This window comes from Dicentrarchus labrax, unplaced genomic scaffold (assembly GCF_905237075.1).
Source record: "Dicentrarchus labrax unplaced genomic scaffold, dlabrax2021, whole genome shotgun sequence".
In the NCBI taxonomy this organism is placed as follows: domain Eukaryota; kingdom Metazoa; phylum Chordata; class Actinopteri; family Moronidae; genus Dicentrarchus; species Dicentrarchus labrax.
In genome coordinates, this window is record NW_026136723.1 from 15,177,123 (window position 1) to 15,196,542 (window position 19,420).

General features: G+C 41.9%; 2 protein-coding genes across 4 annotated transcripts; both read right to left on the reverse strand.

The window, feature by feature from the left end:
* Positions 1-378: 378 nt before the first annotated feature.
* Positions 379-8,309, reverse strand: sesn2 (sestrin 2). Of its 2 annotated transcripts, none has more exons than XM_051390404.1 (11): positions 7,463-8,309; positions 6,284-6,349; positions 5,600-5,788; positions 4,190-4,372; positions 2,953-3,171; positions 2,612-2,744; positions 2,409-2,524; positions 2,185-2,268; positions 1,493-1,599; positions 1,259-1,403; positions 379-1,018 (listed from the first exon to the last, which is right to left on the reverse strand). In XM_051390404.1, exons 1-11 carry the CDS (start codon positions 7,802-7,804, stop codon positions 932-934), a joined length of 1,671 nt encoding a protein of 556 aa, XP_051246364.1. In that variant the 5' UTR covers positions 7,805-8,309; the 3' UTR covers positions 379-931. The 2 variants fall into 2 exon arrangements, with proteins under 2 accessions (XP_051246364.1, XP_051246365.1); XM_051390405.1 differs by lacking the exon at positions 7,463-8,309 and adding an exon at positions 6,958-7,107.
* A 1,280-nt stretch (positions 8,310-9,589) lies between these two features.
* On the reverse strand, positions 9,590-14,382 carry matn1 (matrilin 1). Of its 2 annotated transcripts, XM_051391178.1 has the most exons (10): positions 14,144-14,382; positions 12,662-12,846; positions 12,410-12,574; positions 12,092-12,314; positions 11,087-11,209; positions 10,824-10,996; positions 10,500-10,731; positions 10,258-10,410; positions 10,081-10,161; positions 9,590-9,982 (listed from the first exon to the last, which is right to left on the reverse strand). In XM_051391178.1, exons 1-10 carry the CDS (start codon positions 14,235-14,237, stop codon positions 9,933-9,935), a joined length of 1,479 nt encoding a protein of 492 aa, XP_051247138.1. In that variant the 5' UTR covers positions 14,238-14,382; the 3' UTR covers positions 9,590-9,932. The 2 variants fall into 2 exon arrangements, with proteins under 2 accessions (XP_051247138.1, XP_051247139.1); XM_051391179.1 differs by lacking the exon at positions 11,087-11,209.
* Between the last annotated feature and the right edge of the window lie 5,038 nt (positions 14,383-19,420).

The following is a 19,420-nucleotide window of genomic DNA, read 5'->3' on the forward strand; positions in this document are numbered from 1 at the left end:
AGGTCATGTACTTTCAGTTGTACCACAAGGAGGACAGATGTATTGTCCCGCAGTTATAGTCACCTTGAAGAGTGAGCTGACTTGGTAAAGAGAACTGTAGGGACTATTCAGACAAGTCTTTGCCTCCATCTAGTGGCGTGTGGATGCAACTGCTGTGGTAAGAATATACAGAGGTCAGGGTTTGTGCTCAGTTCCTTGGGGTATTCATATATAAAAAACGTAAAAGTCTCAAAATATATACAGTATCTTATAAAAGTCTTCCAATTAAAATACAAAGATGCAAAAATAGATCCCAAAGTAATCCCTTTCTATAATAAGTTTTCCAGTAAAACAGCAATGCCTTCAATAAATCTAAGAGACAGAATACGTTACAACAGATTTCATTTTGATAACAAAGTAACTTTTTATTGTATATAAAAATACAAGTTATTTTGTCTTTTTGTATCTCATTCCTCTGTGTTAGACATGAGTAGTCATGGTGTGGTCAGCAGTTGTCTGTGGGTGACATATTGGCCCCAACAGATATATCAAATAAACAGCAAATATTCTGGAAAGGAAACACTTGAATCATGATAATGATTTAGCTAGATATATATGATAGTAGTGTCCAGTGTGTGTGTGTGTGTGTGTGTGTGTGTGTGTGTGTGTGTGATAGACACAAACATGTGCAAGATAGTCAGAACAACAATTGAGGCTCAAGTGGGGAAACAAAACCTGATCGATTTCAGTGCAAAATAAGTAACACATTTTAAATATCATATATCCCAGTCGCAAAGCAGCATCAAAACATTAACACTGAAACATAAGATATGCATATACAAACATTCACTGTAGTGTGTGTGTGTGTGTGTGTGTGTGTGAGTGTGATCTGCATTGGGCTGTAGTACGTCACAGCTGGCTCAGCATCAGCAGAAATGTGCGAATGAGTGTGTCATCTCATGTAATGTGTGATGGCTCGTAAAGTATAAAGAAGTGCTGCTTGTAGCCGGGCTTCCATCACTATCAGGTTTGCATGAACCTAAAAGAAAAAGGGGGAAAAAAGTCATTACTTTCAGGTTACTAGGTGACATACTTTCAAGTCCTGTCTGTAATGCCTCCTTCTCTAATGACATTTAAAAAAGGAAGGAAAACGAGATGACAAGCAGAAATGTCAAAGGATTCATTCTTTGTCGAGAGGGACGACGAGTTAAAATGTCAAATGATTCATTCAATGTGGCTGAAGAGGCCAGGGCCAGGTGGTGTTTGAACTCCTTCGTACCTTTTCAGAGTGTCTGAAGTGTCTCCAGAAGGCCTGGTAAATGCGTGCCGTGGTCTGCTCGGGGTGACAGGCCATGGTTTTAACAAACACCTTCAGAGAGCGCTCCAACAGGACGTTCACGCTGCCGTAGTCGTAGTCATCGTACCTGCACAGGTGCAATGATAGAATAAAAGTTAGTGACACAGTTGAGACAAAGACCTATTTCATGACGTGATTTGGGTGTGTCAGACTGACCGTATCCCATACAGACAGTGGATGTAGTTCCACAGAGCTTTTCTCAGAGTATGAGTGTCCACACCTTCATGCATGGCCATCCTGTGGTACGTCAGGTTGCTCACAACCTGCAAAGACACCATTTAATCTAGTCAGAATATGCTCAAGCATTCTGTTCTCTAATAAATTATCATTAAGAGAACAAGATGCCAAGGATAATTTCATCATCTGGTTGCCATGACACTCACTTGCTCAAACTTTGTGTTTTTCCCCACATTGTGCTAGGTTTCATCATTTTTATTTCCCAGTGTGGCCTGCTGATCTCTTTGTTGGGCTGCGTAGGTCATAGACAACTATAAATCTTCTACGACCTTCACAACCTTTTTAAGCAGTGCTTTGTCAGACTGTTTGACTACATTTTTAGAGACCTGAAGAGGTAAAACTGTCCACTGCTCTACAATATTATAATATTCATGTAGTTATTAACCATTTGTTTTGCTGATACCAGTAAAGTAGTTTTACTGCAAGTGTGTCAACAAGCATGTAGTCCCATATTATATCCTCCAGACCCTAGCTTCAGCTAGTTAATATTGTGTATCATTCAACTACACTTCCTAGAGCAGATAGACCTGTCGTGTTATCTACTTATCAGTCTTTTACTGTTTTTATTTTTGTTTATTCGTGTACTTCTCCTAGGTTAAAGGTGAGGGTACCTGGAATTTTTCATCCAGGAGCTGGCCCATATCTGGCAGTAGTCTGTTGACCAGAGAGAAGCCATGGTCCTCCCATGAATAGTCCTGCACGCATCAGACACAAACACTTAGCACAAACAATCAACAGGTTCCGGACAAAGAGATAACTTGGGAATGTGTGTCTTAGTCAATCTGCAAAATATAAATTAACATGAACTTGAACACACAGAAATGATTCAAACTACCTGGGCTCTCATGGTGGGTGGTGCTTGCTCTCCTCTGGGGGCAAAGTCCTCATATCTGAACTCTGGATCCTCCACCAGATGCAGCACCAGGTCAGGCGGGGCTCCCCGCACCAACGCTAAAAACAAACACAACAAAGAGGTGGCAGTGAGTAAACAAATTATGACAAATGAGTGATTCATGTGATAAACATGCATGTTTGTACCTGTTGGTATGCTCTCGCTCCTCTCCCTCTCAAAGCGAGTAACCATCTCCTCCTGTGTGTGCTCCTCTTCCTGCTGCTGGAGCTCCACCATCCTCTTCATCAACACCTCCACCTCCATTGCTCCATCAACCAACTGGAGGAGATAAAAGAGAAAAGGAGCTCACTTAGTACTTTGTTTTTAACACTAAATCAACAATCTGAAGTGTCTTCTGCTGTTACTAAACCAGTGTGACTAGTGGAACAAAGCTGGAATGAACCAATTTCCTCTTCGTCCTTGTCTTGTTGACATTGTTAAATCTAGACCTGTCAGACCTGTGGTGAAAAACGACTGTTTGGCTCACCTCTTGCCTTCCGTCCTCATGGGCGGGGCTATGAGGGCTCCGTGGAAGGTGACTGGGTGATGAAGATTGGAAGGTATAACCTCCGACATGATCAGGTTCAGGGTTTAAGCCGCAGCCCCACACGAAAGAGCAGAGAGAGTGAGCATGTGCCATCAGGACCACAGCATGTATGAGTTCAGCCAATGACCAGCGAGGCTCTGCTCCGGGACACACCAGCTCCTGCAGGGCAGAGGGGATAGGCGTTAGGTAAGATGAGATGCTTCAAGATGAATTGTAATGATTTTGTTGATCCATAACTTTGTCAAGTGCCATCATCAGGTCAAAATTGCAATTTGTCCAGTACTTTTTTTTGCCAAATACCTGCAAACCTAATTACATTCCCATCAGCCTCAGCTGTTTTGTGTTTATTGGTAATTGGCAACTGTTTGCAAACCCAGTTGACATGATAAACATTTCTCCTGTTAAACACCACCATTGTAATTGTGACCATGCTAGCATGCTGAAATTAGCATATAGCTGCCTCAAAAAGCTGCTAGCTTGGTTGATTCTTACGGTTGTTAAGTCACGATCATCATATATAGAGGAGGATAAAATTAAATAAACAGACAATATAGTGCAATATCACAAAACACAAAGGAAAGCCTAAAAAACATCACAGAGATTGCATTTATGAATGAAGTGTTGCATTACAGTAGTGTATTGTACATACATATATATATATATATATATATATATATTATATTTATATCCTTCCTGTATTGTGGAGGTAAACCACCACAGTAGTATATATATTATACAGACTGCATTTTTAATTTTGACTTAATTTCTTTTACTTTTTTGCTTCCTCTTACAACAGTCAGGTTTTTTAATAAAGTGTAACTAATACTATGCAAAATCCCTCGCTAATAACTCTGCAAGTGCTGTGTACTGTGTACTGTCTGCACTTTCATTTGAATGTCTTCATTATGAGTGATTTCCACATTTCTGCTAAAAATGCAGAACCACAGTGCATTGCACTTCATTCTATATACTATTCTGAAATATTCATTTACTGCTCACTAAAGATTAAACTATTGTGTGTCTATTATACAGGGAGTAGTGAGTGAGTCAATAAGGGAGTCGTTTCAGATACAAGTCAGTAATCCAGTGTATTAAATGATATCATATTATATGATGACAGACTATGAGCAAAAGAGAGAGCAGGAGAGACGGGGTGTGAGTGGGTGTTGTGTCTGACCTGGATGTGCTGCTGTGTGATGAGCCAGGGTCTGTGTGCCAGCAGTTTGTTGAGCGTTTGCAGACTGCGGAGTTTGGTGGGAGCCTGCTCAAGGCCGCTCAACCAGCTCTCCTCCCCTCCAGCTTCTAGGAAGCCTGCGCTGTGCTGCTGGACCAGGTACGAGCAGTGGTGTCGAGCTGCAGCCTATGAAACATCACGAGGAGTAAAAATAAGGGAACAAACATGATATCACATCTATTGAAAACAAAGCTCAGTCACTGGTCTGGGTATGACTGCATAATGCATAAGAACTGCCTGTGCTAATAAATATAAATGGTTCAGAGGTTAAAAAAACACAACTAGACTTCTCCACCAGGAGATCATTTTGAGTCTAATGAAGGCCATTTCTGAAGTGAAAGGGAAACTAATGTAATGTATATGTGAGCGATGAGAGTCATTAAATGTTTATGAGGGGATCAGTCCTTGGCAGACCTGTAGTGGCGCGTGATACAGTAGCTGGATAACCCTCAAGAAAAGAATGACCTGCCAAGTCCATTTTGCATCTATCCTCTCTTCTATTCCAAGTTTTTTTTCTCCTGTATTTTTGTGCTCCTACAAAATCAGCATAAGATAGGTCCTGACTTTTCTATCACTGTCATTTTCTTCTTCACATCAGAACATCTGGCTATTGTGTAGACTAAAGTGGGAAATGTCTTGAAGAATAAAATGTCCAAATCGTCTAACACATACAGCTGTAACAACAGCTGTGTCTGTCAAAGGACCTTTTTCAAAACTTCAGCAAATAAAATGAACGTTAAGTTTGACTATGGTTTGTTATGGATTAAGCGCTGACCAAAATCATTATTGTCAGTATAAATGGCACACTTGAACTTTGTTTGCTGTAAAAGCGGTGGGGAGCAGTGGAAACAGCTTTTACAGCTATATTAACTACTAGTGGAGGCAGGAATAATGGCCATAAAGCCAAAATTGTTAGGTGTGTATAAAAAGAAAGAAATCATAAAAGCACTCTGGAACCATTGACTCGGTCAGAAAAAGAGAAAATAATAGCTGCAGGTCTGCCATTATTTTGAATGTTTTAGCTATTAGTCGTGCAATATCAAGCCTAAACTTTAAAAGGAAAGACTCACTGTACCTGTAGCTTTTCACAAACCAATTACAGGCTTTAGAGTGTTTATAGCTGATGGTACGGTTACCTCATTTGACACAAAAACAATTGATATAGATGCAAATAAACACAAGACAAACACCTGGTGACCACCAATTCAACAATTTACTCACTGGCTTAAGAATTAGATCAGCAACTAAATAACTTTGATAAGTGCTATATAGATATATAGAAGTCTCTGCTGTTGATACTGTGCTGAAGTGTCACTAGTTAATAATAATAATAATATATTGTAGTTTTCTTACCATAACCGCAATGTAATGTCTCCAGTGACGGGGTAAGGGGCCGTCCAGCTCCAACAAAGCATGCTGGGTCCTCAGGAAGCAGCTGAGGTAAGCAGGGTGCAACGCCATCACCATGGTTATGTGGTCCACACGACCCAATGAAAGGAAAGATTCAATAAGGATGTCCTGGTCCGGCCCTTCTTTCAACATCTGAAGAGAAAGAGTAAGACAAAATAAATGTTAAAAATTGACAAGAGGCTGTTACATTTTTACTGCACTAGAGGACGCATTTAAAAGCTTTGACTTGCTAATGTTTCTCTTACAGTCGGACATCAGCAGCCTTCAAGAACTGACAAAACACTCCCACTTTCTGGAAAGTGGAAAGTTTGGAGTGACTCACAAATCAGCATTTCCAGCCATCAGCTTTGGCAACACATGTCTGGTGTTGCTTCTCTTGATGACATGAAGCAACAGGCACTTCAGTATTGCAGCAGAAGAGTTAGCTACACTGCTTATACTACCACTGAATTAGGACATTTCTAGCGACCTTTACAGTACACAGATTTGACTGTTAATCATGATGCCAGCCTGCAAGAATCCAGACAAATCCTGAGATTTAGACCAACTGTGTACCACACTGAAATCAATTTGTTGCTCCTTTAATATTTGTGAATAAACGTACTTTTAAAAACAAGCCATACACACCTGTTTTGCATTGATAAAGACACTTGGACCTGTGGCCAGAGCCCGAGGGACTTCAACTCCTTGTTCCTAGTTATAAGAAGGAAGACACAGAAAGTTATGTCAATTATACAATTAAATAATTTAATTTCAGATTAATCTGGTAATTATGTTCATCCTAATAGTTTGATATATTAAATGTCAGAAAATAGTTTTTAAAAAATGCTCATCACAAAGCTCTGGATATTGTCATCAGATTGCTTGATATAGAGTTTAGATAAAAGACAAAGAAAAGGCACAAATTCCCACAACTGAGAAGGGAGTGTTTGACACTTTTGCTTGAAAAAAAAAGAGTCATTAATCACTAAAATAGTTGAATATTCTCTCTTTGTTAATCAACAAAATAGTTAAAGGTTTGTCTGAAATCTTCAAAAGACTTCATATCAAAATTAAAAATTTTTATAAGAAAACAAACTATGGGGTGAATGAATCAACTGTACGTTTTCCTATTGAACACTATGGATGTAATATAATAAAGATTATTATTAATAACTGAAGATAAATGGGAAAATCTGCACAGAGCTTCAACCCCCTTGAACTTGGCTAGACCTGCTTAGACAGTAGCAGCTGTACTGTAACTGGAGAGACCCGTTTCAGACCTTAAACAAAACCTGGAACCAAATGTGCGTTAAACTCACCGACATCATCAGAAGACCGGTAGCAACAACAACAACAACCCACCGACAGATAAGCTAAATAAATTTAAAATGCGCCACTAGCAGTGAAACTTCTTTATTTCTAGAAGCTCCCGTTGGCTGTGCCCAACCGGGGGTGTGTCTAGTTTGTTTTTCAGGGCACCGGGAGGGGGCGTGTCCGGGCTGCTTGTTTGTGCACACCGCAGCACAGTCTTGCATCACCTCCTGCAGTTCAATGTCTGATGAAACATCCAGCAATCTCATAGAAAATGGTGATCAGCTGATAATTGTGTCTGATCAGCTGCACGATTTATTTTATTAGTCAATCATTCACCTAGCTAATCTTTGAATTTCATAATGAGAAGTATAAGCAATGGATCTAAATATAAGGCAACCCTCTGTGTGTCATTATGATTATATCTTATGTTTATGTTAAATGAATGAGTTCCTGTTGGCCTGCAGACATAACGAAGTAGAAAGTAGGGCTAACATCCCAGCAGTAACTTACCTGTGCGGTTCGCAGCAGCTCGGTAGCTCTCCCCCGTACCTCCTGAAGTGGACAAGACCGGGACAGCCGAAGCAGATGCAGGAGTGTTTGTTTACTCAGCCGTGCCGAACAGGGCCGGTCCAGTCCTAAACACCCCACAACCCCTTGACTCAGCTCCTCCAGAGCCGCTGCTCGCTCGTCCTCGTCCCTGCTGCACAGCCGCGCTAAGCTCTTCACAGTCGGGCCAACATCGGACTCTGACTCGGAAGGGTGGCGACATGAGCGGCCAGAACCGGACACTGGTCCCGATGTGTTTTCTCCATTAGCCGAGCGGGTGAAGCCTGCCACGGGATTACTGGCCATGACTTGTATCGGTCCCGAAGCACCACCTTCGGAGCGCTAACTGCTGTTAGCTGAGGTATTAACCTGACCGTTAACGTTAGCTTGACGCAGACGTTGGTTTTCTTAACTGACTTAAAATACTTGAGGTGTCCGTCGCCTGTCGTCGTTCACTGCGCAACCATCCGCTCCACAAATCATTAACGCCGACGGGACACCTTCAAAGCCTCCTCATACCGGCCACCTGACGGTAAAGACAACCTGCCGGTTAGCTCCCTGAGCTAGCCTAGCTGCTGTTAGCAGATGCTTCAGAACTCTTTTCCACAGAGTATCTGACGATGGCTCGATAATAACAAACACCGTGGGCCAGTGGTTCGGGTTTGGACCGGACTCTCGGACCGGAGCTCAGTCTAGTTTAAGTTTTAAAATCAGCTTTTCGGGAGGCGGCAGGTATAATTTATACTTTGCTCGCCGGTTTCGTTCAGCTGTTCAGCGCGAGAGCTTTTCCTCCGGTGCGACGTCATCGTTACGAAACTTTTCACTAATTAACGTCACTGCGGGGTGCATCGTCACTCCTCTCAAATTACTACTTTCTTATTATATTTTTTACAAATAACTATATTTATGCACCGTTTAACTGACTTACTTAAACATTTATATTATGAGTGTGCTGGTTTCTGGCATACACTATCATTTGTTACTGAGCTACTGGTTGTATTTTGCTTTTTTGTTAACTGTTATGGAATAAAATTAATAAATAATAAATAATATATACCTCATTCTACCTGTATGTTTGCAATATTTTATTAGCTATATTTATTTACTATTAAAAACTCCAGTTTTAGTGACTGTAGCTAAGTATTTACCTTTATTGCATATTGATCTATCTATTGATCAATTATATTGTCTATGGTCAGAGGAAATGTTTGTAACTTGCTCTACACATTTTATATGAAACAATGAAAAGCAGCAAATTTAGCAGTTATAATTCTGTAAAAAGAAGATACTTGTTATTGCTACTCTGAAAAATAACAAATTATCAAAATTAAGGGCTAACAGATTCATTTTGTTTCAGTCAGATAAACTATTACTGTTCAATTTCCGCACTCTAATGCAGGTGTAAACCTTTCCTCGACAGGGAACCCTGCAAATCCACAACATAATATGGATCCAACTTAGATTTTGTTCTGATCACTTTCATCTGGGGAAAGAAAGTGTATTTCAAAGACTATGCAGAATTATGATAAAGGACTGTGAAAATCTGACAATTAATTGAAACATTTTTCTGGGAGCACCTGTAAAGCCCTTGTGGTCCTTGGAGCCCACATTTGGGAGCCAAACACCATAGGAACATATTGTGTGCTTTTAATACTTATTTATATTCAATTAGTGACAAAAATGTGTAAATGTAAGAATTTCTTTGTGTCTGCATGTGCATTTGTGTCTGTAATATGAATTTGGCATACAACTGTATCACAATTTATAATATGTACTTCCTGAATCACCTTTATTTAGGAAAATAAAAAACATCAATGGTGTAACCTTATCATCAGACATATATCTTATATTAATTTACCTGTATATATAATATATACCATATATAATATTAGATACCTTTGTGTGGGGGTAAGAGAAGAAAGATGAAGCCTTCAGATATGAGAGGAGAGAGAGAGAAAGATGGCAGTGACAGATATAAATAGACAGACAAGTGAAGGTGATGGAGCTGCTCCGTTTGACATGACATGACAGACTCTACAGGGATTGGGGAAATTCAACATTGTGGCAGCAACAAAGAAAAACCCTTCAGTGTACCGTTTCCCTATGAGGGAAGACTTTTATTAACAAACACACAGGCTGGCTATGGAGAATGACCTTCGGAGCGCGTGCACACACACGCAAAAGGCATGGTCCCCATGGCAACCGGCGCTTCGTGTCCCAGGAGACCCAAGGGTGGAAGAGGTAAGACCGAGAGAGGAGGGAGCAGAGGTGGTTTGGGAGAGTCAGGATACAAGCAGAGGTCAGGGTTCACACACACACACATACACACAGGTTCCTCTTTAGTATTTTACAGGAAGTAAAAATTGTTTGTGTGTGTTTGTGTGTGTACGTTAGTGTGTGTGCAGATTAATAGGGAAGAGTGGGATGTGAGTCCTCAGACGATTTTGTTCTCCAGCAAGGCGATCCTCTTCGACATACTCTCTAGTAAGATTTTGTCAAGGACAGTAACAATGAAGACAAACAATAAGACAGAATATATGATAACAACATTAAAATCCCATTCTACCCATTGTAAAGGATATATTTTTTTGTTAGTGCCTGTAGGGCATCTTCTACTTTCTTTTGGAACTTTACGAGGGAGTTGCATTCGCAAGGGTCCTCCTCTGTGGGAACAGAAAGCACAAGTTCAAGTGTTGAGTAGTTTCGTATCAGTATGTATCGTGAATAATTAATGTTTGTATTCAATCATCGTGTGTGACCTTCACAGATGTTAATCTGCAGCTTCTTGGCGATCTGGGTCATAGCCTTGAAGTCAGCAGTGTAGAAGTAGTGCTCTCCAGTCGGCTCAGAGGCGATCTCTTTCAGCTCATCCTCCACTGCGTTGCCCACTCCAACAGCGTACATCTTAAAACCTGTGACAGAAACACACACAGGTTTCCCTCATCTGACCGGTAAAAGTGGGCTTTGTATTGCATTAAGTAATCCATCCCTTCCCTCTCACCGTGCTCCTTGGCCTTCTTGGCAGCATCTCCAATGTAGTCCTGGCTGCGTCCATCGGTGAAGACGATGCCCACCTTAGCAACTCCAGGCCTGGCACCCTGACCGGAGCTGAAGCTGTTATCTGTCAAATAGCGGAGAGCCTGGCCTGTCATGGTTCCCCTCTCCATGTAGGCCATCTTCTTCACAGCATCCTTGAGGTCTTTCTTGTTGTTGTGGCGGCCCAGAGGGAACTCCTGCAGGAGGGAAATGGAAACATAACATTGACACAGAAGGGAAGGAGACTGATTATTAGGACAAACTGAATCCCCCAAACACAGACACGTACCTGTCTGACTGAGCTGGAGTACTGCACCAGTCCAACGTGAGCCTTGCTGTCAGAAACGTCCAGTTTGTCGACGATCTGGTTGATCCATTTTTTGACCAGCTCAAAGTTCTCAGGACGGACACTCTTAGAGCCATCGATCAGGAACACCACATCGGTCGCCGAGTTGCTGCAAGCTGATGATGTCAGACACACAACAAAGCATGTTACTCTGGGAGCACAGCGGCTTTGCTTGGACGAATACCTTCATATACACACACACTCACCACTGCAGCTGCGACCATCGTCCATGAGGGTAAAGCCATCTTTGCAGGCACACTTGTATGATCCTGGGCTGCTGATGCATACCTGCTCGCAGTCATGATCCCCAGTGGCACACAGGTCCGACACTGTGTGTGTGTGTGCGTGCAGGACACACACGTACACACAGTAGAATATATGTTGAGGCACATACACACACAGAGGGGGGCGGGTGGTTGGGGTTAGGAGGAGAGAACGAAACTATGTCAGTTTGAAAATGGGAAAATCTAGGACTGATTTTTTTAATGATCCACTGTGACCTGCAGTTGCACCTGAACAGTTTTTAATGTGAGTGGATGATGCATGAATCCAGTGGATCCTTAAAACAAACAGGTGGAAACGATTGGAGAAGCCTCAAATAAACAAGATCCGTTTGTCTGTTTCTAAATGTGAGGCACAGGCTCATCCAATAACAATCCCAACACTGCCATCATGCAGCGCTGCCCTTGGACGAAAATATCTGCAGCAAGATTGGCTTCTGCAAAGTGAGTGGCAGACAGCATTCAAAACTGCCGCAGAGTGGGAGAGCCAAGGGGCATCGCTAATTAGAAGTTTAATGATTGTCACTAATGGATTGGTAATTACAGAGAGATCAGTTTCGCCTCTCGGTTATTTAAGAGTTGACTGAAGAACAGGAGCGAATTTCGTTCCAAAAGGTTGTTCCTGCCCTAATGCCCTCGGCCACTGGGAATATATAATGAGTCTGAATGAATATACTCTAGTCATGTTGAGGGAGAGCAGAGGACAAAAGGAAGGGAACAATATATTGGAATGAAAAGATGACAGTCCTGACACCTTACCCTCAGTATAGGGGGGCCAGCAGACAGCACTCTCCACAGGCATGAAGGCATGGATAATGATGAAGACCCACCCTGACAGTAATTCTTTCCCATCGCAAATTTCCGCGTCTGTCCCTCTAAACAATGAACCTCTCATCTTTCCCTTCTTCCCTCTACCTCCTCCCATCTTACCACAGAAGGCTTCCTGGAACTTCTTGGTGAGCTTCTCGATGACGCTGTAGCTCTCCACGTAGTCCACATGGTCATCCAGGGGATCACTGGCCATCTGCTTCAGGGTGCTCATGTCCACACGTCCCACACCGATGGCGAAAATCTCAATACCAGCATCCCGAGCACGCAGAGCCACATCCTTCACGTTGTCCTGGGGGCGCCCATCGGTCACAATGATGGCAACCTGTGAAGAAAGACAAATAGATTAAAAAAATCATGGATCATGATTATGGAAGATGCTGAATGGCTAGTATGAATGCATGTAAACGTGTGTCTTACCTTGCTGATGTCAGGAGATTTTACACGAGCGCCCTCGAACTCACTGAAGGCCACATTCAGGGCAAACTGGATGGCCAGACCGGTCATTGTTCCAGTGGACAGGGGCTCGATCTTGGTCACAGCTTTAATCAGTCCAGCTTTTGTGCGGTGTGTCTTCAGAGACACCTGCAGTTGTATAAAAGGTAGGTCAGTGATATTAAATGGTTTGACAAATAAATGTCAGTCCTTGTGAAGGCTAGCTGAGCCCCATACCTCATTCTTGACACGGCTGGCGTAGTTGACAACTCCCACACGGGTGGCGTTGGGTCCAACATCAAGCCCCTCAATGACCTTAGCCAGGAAGACCTTGACCTGCTCAAACTCTGAAGGGCGAACGCTCCGACTGCTGTCGATGATGAACACAATGTCTGTGGGACGAGTTTTGCACAAACCTGCCGCTACAAATGAAGGGACACAAAGGAAATTATTTTGTATTCATATCATAGTTTGCATAACAACTGTACATCCACAAACTTATCCAGAAATATAGATGGATAAACACATTAAAGTGGATGAAGAAGGTAAGAAAGGGGCAGGGTGGGAGGAGCAACGGGAGAACGGAGGTATTGAGAGTAAAAGGGAGGGTGGAGGGGATGGAGGCTGGTGAGAAAGTGGGAGGAAACAGAAAAACAGGATGCAGGGAGGCAACAGGGGTGGAGAGAGGTGAGGGTGGAGGGAGAGATGGAGAAATGCTTGGCCAGAAAAACAAGGATGAAGGACAGAGAAATATCAAATGGGAAGTCACTTTGAATATATATATTATAAATTATTTGAAAGGAGTACAATATATAGCAATATAAATGTATCATTAGAATGAGAGGAAGACTGTGAGATGTGCTTCAAAGCTCAGTTAAGATTTTTATTTCAACATTTTTATTACATTGATAAACATTTTTGCTGAACAAGCTTTAACTGTTCAGCTGAAAACACCCAATGGAGCTACTTTATGTGCGTGAAAGACACAAAACTGTTTCTATAATAGTGTGGTAATAATAATAAAGCTAGACTGTTGTATTTTTAGGGAGGTTTCAGGCATTTGTGGCCTTACATAACAAACTGTCGCTAAAACTTCAAGAATCTGTTTAACGTCACTGATCTCCCTTCTCACCCTTCACCTCTCTCCCTCCTGCCAGTTTTTCCTCCCAACTTCTCCATCACTCTCATACACACTCACTCCTGAAACAGTCATTTAAACTGCACACATACACCATCCAACCACAATACAACACAAGAAACACTGCTGTCTTTGATACTGGCTGACTAATCACTCTATACCAATAATCTCTGATCAGTAACTGTTTAAAGCCACTAAAAAATATTAGAATCAATATAACTGTTTATTTTATTTTGTGTTAAACAAGCATCTAAACCAATTTCAATGTAAAATGTGATTAAGCTAAATAAATACTTGACTTTTTATGTCTCTCCTTCAAGTCTGTTACCTTTGGGAGTTTATAACACATGCAACTAGTTCACATTCATTATATCACCATAGATACATGGAAAATTGGGTCCTATACTAACAAGACAAAGGTTTAAAGTCAAGTATTTATTTAGCTTAATCGTGTTATAATGTCTATTCTGAGGTTTATGCTTCTAACGATAAGGAGTGAAAACGGATGTTAGGAATCACACTATCAGAGATCCTCAACTGGAGTTAGATCAACTATAAGGGTTAAAGGTCATCATTCTTACCCATGGCGGCGGCCGTGCGGAGGTCCACAGAGATGGTGGCTTGAGCCCCTATGAGGCCGAGCAGCAGCAGGAACAACGGCGGGGTAGGCGTCATGGTGACAGCGACAGAGGGGTGACGAGTAAACGCAGGGGTCTGAGTGCGTCCGCAGACGGTTCTAGAGTGAGAAGCCAGAAAGGAGACAGAGCAAGGCGAAGGGAGTTCCAGGCGAGGGGGACAGCCACAAAGTGAGACTGAGTGACTCTGAGCTGCAGGTTATCAATGCAAGTACTTCACACAGTCAGCCCACGGACAGCCCCCCTCTGTAGCTGCTGTGTGTGTGTGTGTGTGTGTGTGTGTGTGTGTGTGTGGAAAGAGAGGGAAATACCTGCTCTGGGAGGACCTAAAATGGTGGGCAGGGAAAGACAAACACACCTTGATATGGCTAGGATGGACAGGTATGTATGTGTGTGTGGGAGTAGTAAAATTTGTGTTGTGTGTGCGCTCGAGTACCTGAGTGTGTACAGTATGTGTGTGTCTGGCTGGGGGTACAGGAGCGGCTGGGGTTTGGTGCAGAGTGCGCGCCAACACGGCCGCCCCAGGTTGGATTTGGCCAAAGCTCAAATAAACACCAACATGAATTCCTCTTTTCTCCCCGTGTTCCCTCGTATAGCAAACACACATTTATGGTGCGGAAGTGAAGGAGAGCCACCGTACACAGCCTACAGTGTTCCCGCTGCTTTGCACGTTGGGATGTGTGTGTGCATTTTTGCATAAGCATGCATTTCTGTATAACCTGAAGTATACAAGCCAATTCGTGGATTCTTAAGTTCAGCTCAGTTCAGTTCAGTGGTTCAGAATTATATGCAACATTTTGTGTTTTTCTGTCACTTGTTTGGTTATCTTCTCTCCTCCATCTTTTCTCTCATCCTTCCAACTTTGCATTTTTGTAGATTTTTAAAGCCTCAGACTTTAATATATTTCAAGATTAAATTTTCAATTTTCAATTCTCTGATTGCAACCAGATAAACAAAAAAAAAACAGATTTGCTCCGTTCACCCTGACTCTTCTCCATCACGTTCCTCTCCACTGTCAGGTAGGCAGCGGGCCCCAGAGGAGTAAACACAGAAGGAAAACATTCTTTCATCAATACGCTCACATACACATCTTTAATCTCTGTAGAGTCCACATACAGACCCACAGAGACCCCTCTTTTCCCTCTGACTTCCCGCTCCACCCGACCCAACCCTGCATTCCTCTACACCTCCCCTTCCTCCTCCTCCACACACACATCCACACAAACACACATACACCTCCATCCACACACAGGACCCGAACAAGCCGCAATTGAGGGGGTAGTCTTGGAGGGGAAGAAGGAGTTGGGGCTCAGGCTGTACAGTAACTAGCCAGACATATTTCCTACTAAACTGAACAAGCTGTAAAATCAACAGTGTGTGTGTGTGTGTGTGTGTGTGTGTGTGTGTGTGTGTGTGTGTGTGTGTGTGTGTGTGTGTGTGTGTGTGTGTGTGTGTGTGTGTGTTTTATGGTGGTGATGGGTTGGAGATGAAAGATTCGAGATGTTATTCCTGGACAGTGTATCATCTCTGGGAATGGACTATTTGACTTAAAAGAGAAGACACTCACAAACATTAATGCAAAGACATAAAAATATACACTAGATTCACACTCACGCACACTCACACACACACACACACACACACACACACACACACACACACTCACACACAGAGAGAGGTTATGTAACTCTGTCTGCTTGGCAGGCAGGACAAACACAAACATAAGCAGGTAGCTGGATGAGCCTTACCTGCATCCATCAGCATTAGTGAACTATTTCACAAGACCATGAAACTAATTTTTCATTCTGTGTTTACATGAATTAGTTATAGTAATAGAGGACTGTCGGGACATGGGTGTTAAAGGGCCTACAATGTGTCTAAACTGATGACAATGACAATCTGCTATGTGTATTCAACATCACAATGCTAGAAGGTTCCAGCAAAATATATTCACTACTCTACGATTCACTTTATACCTCAAAGTAGGGCTGCAACTATTTTTAATTTATTAATCATTTTATGTACAAAATAATTATTACAATTTAGTTTATGAGTCCAACAATGTCCATACTTATTTTTTTGTTTAACCAAACAGTCCAAAACCCAAAGATATTTACTTTATAATAACGTAAAACAGAAAATCAGCAAATGTGAAAATTTGAAACACTTGAATTAATGAATGTTTGGCATTTCTAGCTTTTAATGTGGACGTTTTATCTATAACCGAAACAATCAAACCTCACAAGATTAATTGCTGTTAAATAGTGATTTACCTCAATTTTCAAGCATAAAATGCTAACTTTACAGGTTCCAGCTTCTGAAATGTCATTTTTTTGCTGGGTTTCTTAGTAAATTGGATCCTTTTGTGTTTAGACTGCTGGTTGGAGAAAATCTTTGTAATGCTTTTTTTTTTTTACCTTATTCTGACATTTTGTGGGCCAAACAATTAATCAAGAAATTAATTGGCGTATTAATCAATAATGGTTGAGTGTGTAGGATTCAGTGGCATACATCAGTGTAGTTGCAGATTACAGCCAACTGAATACCACTCACATTTCAAGCATGTAGGAGAAACTACGGTGGCTCCTGAACAACATGAAAGGCCCGATCAACAACCAGTGTCTGGTTTGTCCGTTCTGGGCTACTGTAGAAAAATAGTGGTTCAACATGGTGGACATCCATGGAAGAGGCCCCAAAAACTGCTCATTCTTAGGTAACAAAAACACAATTCCTATTTTCATTCTCATATATACTAATGAAAACATACCTATAAATATTATATTCCATTTCTGCCAGTAGACCATCCTAAATGATACACACTGGACCTTTAACTGCAGCACTAGATAAATCGATTATCAAAATTGTTGTTGAGTAATGTCATTCTCAGCACAAATCCAATGTTTTTCTCCTATTCAGCAGCCATTCAGTTGAGTGACATTCACAAATCAGCGCAACATATTTACCATAATCCCAGAAGCTCAGCTATTTTCTGTTTTCCCTTTGCTCCTCGTCCATCTCCGTTCCAGTAGCAAAATAGAAATCTAATATAAAGACATGGCATATTTGCTTTTTTACTGAAAAAGGAAATGTTCCTGTAAGTCCTCTTTCACTGCCAACAGCCAAACCACCTCAGGGAGCTCAATTTAGAGAATATTCATCACAATAGTGCTGCCAAACCCATAGAGTAAATGGAAACAAGTCTAAAACAAATACATTCCTCCATCTCAGTCCCACTGCATATCATTAGGCTTTTTTTTTTTTTTTTTTACAAGGCCACATTCAAATAACACCACTAAATATATGTACTATCAACATGGTTAGGTGAGATATTTTATCTGTCAAATCAGGACCTTCCACTGTTTGTCTTCATTTTTAGACAAATCTATTAATTCGATCCAATAAGTTGCTGTTTTCCCCAGCCACTCGCCCTCGTGCTCCCTGTTTTCCAAACCCAACACAGGTCTATTTGTTGTATCTTATTAAAACAAACCAAAAATCAACACTCTAATGGCATTTGAACCGGAGAACCAAAGGACTGGAGGATCTCCAAGCCATGTGTCAGCTTTGTTCCACAACAAACATTATCACTTTCAATCAGTTAAATCAATAAACTTTATCCACTAATATCAATAAACTCCACTACTTGACTGTATCCAAGCTGTGTGAGGTTTTCTTTCACTTTTTTCCCCGTCAGTGTGTGTGTGTGTGTATGCGTGCATACAGTCACAGGGTTTGGAAAGACTGTGAGGATTTCGTGTTTGACCACAACCATAAATATTGAAACAAGTTCCCTTTCTTCAAATCTCAGAATACTGAGTAAATATTGACACGGTGGAATCGGGGTGGACTGAAGCATCCCATACCTGTACTTTAGACACTCTCACATATTATGCACATACATGCACACATACACACTTGCAGACAGACAGACAGCTGTGCTCTGAGCACTCTCTGTTCACACCAGGGAAGTCCTGGAAAAATTAATTACAAAGTTAAACCTACATAAAACCCTCCTCAGTCACACATGCAAGCTCCCTGACAGATGAATGTGAAGAAATGTGAAGAAATGTGAAGAAATGTGCAGCTACGTGCGGTGACTCGTGGACTATGCCAAGACAGACACACAAAATGTGTGTGTCACAAACACACAAATAAACTAAAATCCAGAGTAAAAACTTTGCTACACTAAGTTTGAATAGAGCTCTCACACTTAGGGTTTCATTCCTGAAATGAATGTGTTGTGTGGTGTTTCTTTCTGAGAGTTTGAGAAATTTCTGCACAGCAAAAGAAGTTTTTATGTGTGTGTATGTGTGTTTATGCTGCACTTCTCCTGCCAACAGTAACAGTTCAGTAGCCAGTGAGCAGGAAGAGAGAGGTTCATTAAAAACCCAAATACAGCAGTTACATAACCAACAGTTCTGTTCATCCCAAAACCCCGTGCTACAAACACACTCCTCCCTCATCCCCATCTTCTTCTCCCTCCCACGCCTGCTGGCAGAGCCCACCCATCATCCTCTTCTCCTCCCATAGCAACAGCTCATCTCAGCTCTCCTCCCTTGTTCCCAGACCAACACACTGCCTCACTCCTCCTCTGTCTCCCCCCCCTCCTTTATCTGCTCCCCTGGTCCCTGCCACCTCCTCCTTTCTCTCATCAAACGGTTCCTTCTCTTACTCCCACATCATCATCCAAGCTTCTCTTCAAACTTTGCTTTATATACAGCAGGACTACAAACCAGGAATATTAACTAGAGTTAAAACAAGAAACTTTTTGTTTTACTTTCACGACTGAGGGCAAAAAAATGACACGCTGGTCCCAAATGTCTTTTCTAGTCTCAGGAAAATGCCTTCAGCTCTTTCAGGGGCGGGGTTTCATATAGGGATTTGGTTTTCACAAGCCCTCACAACTGACTTGCATACTAAGAACAAACAGAGCAGAAAGTGCAGTAAGTGTGTGAACGCAGCAGATGGCAACACAGATTAAGGATTTGGGCTGCATCAGTGATTGTCTGGGATACCTCCACCCTAGAAACGACTGTCCTTCTATCGGATTAGGGATCGTCACACATCCCCCGATGGAGGGACGTCTGAGAAACAACATGCTTTTAAATAAATAAATCCCAGCATGCAGTTGCTGCACATGACGAAACGGCGCCCCCTTGTGGCGCAAACACAGATCTGAAATAAGCAGCACATCTCATTTGAAGTACCCAACCCCTCACCAAG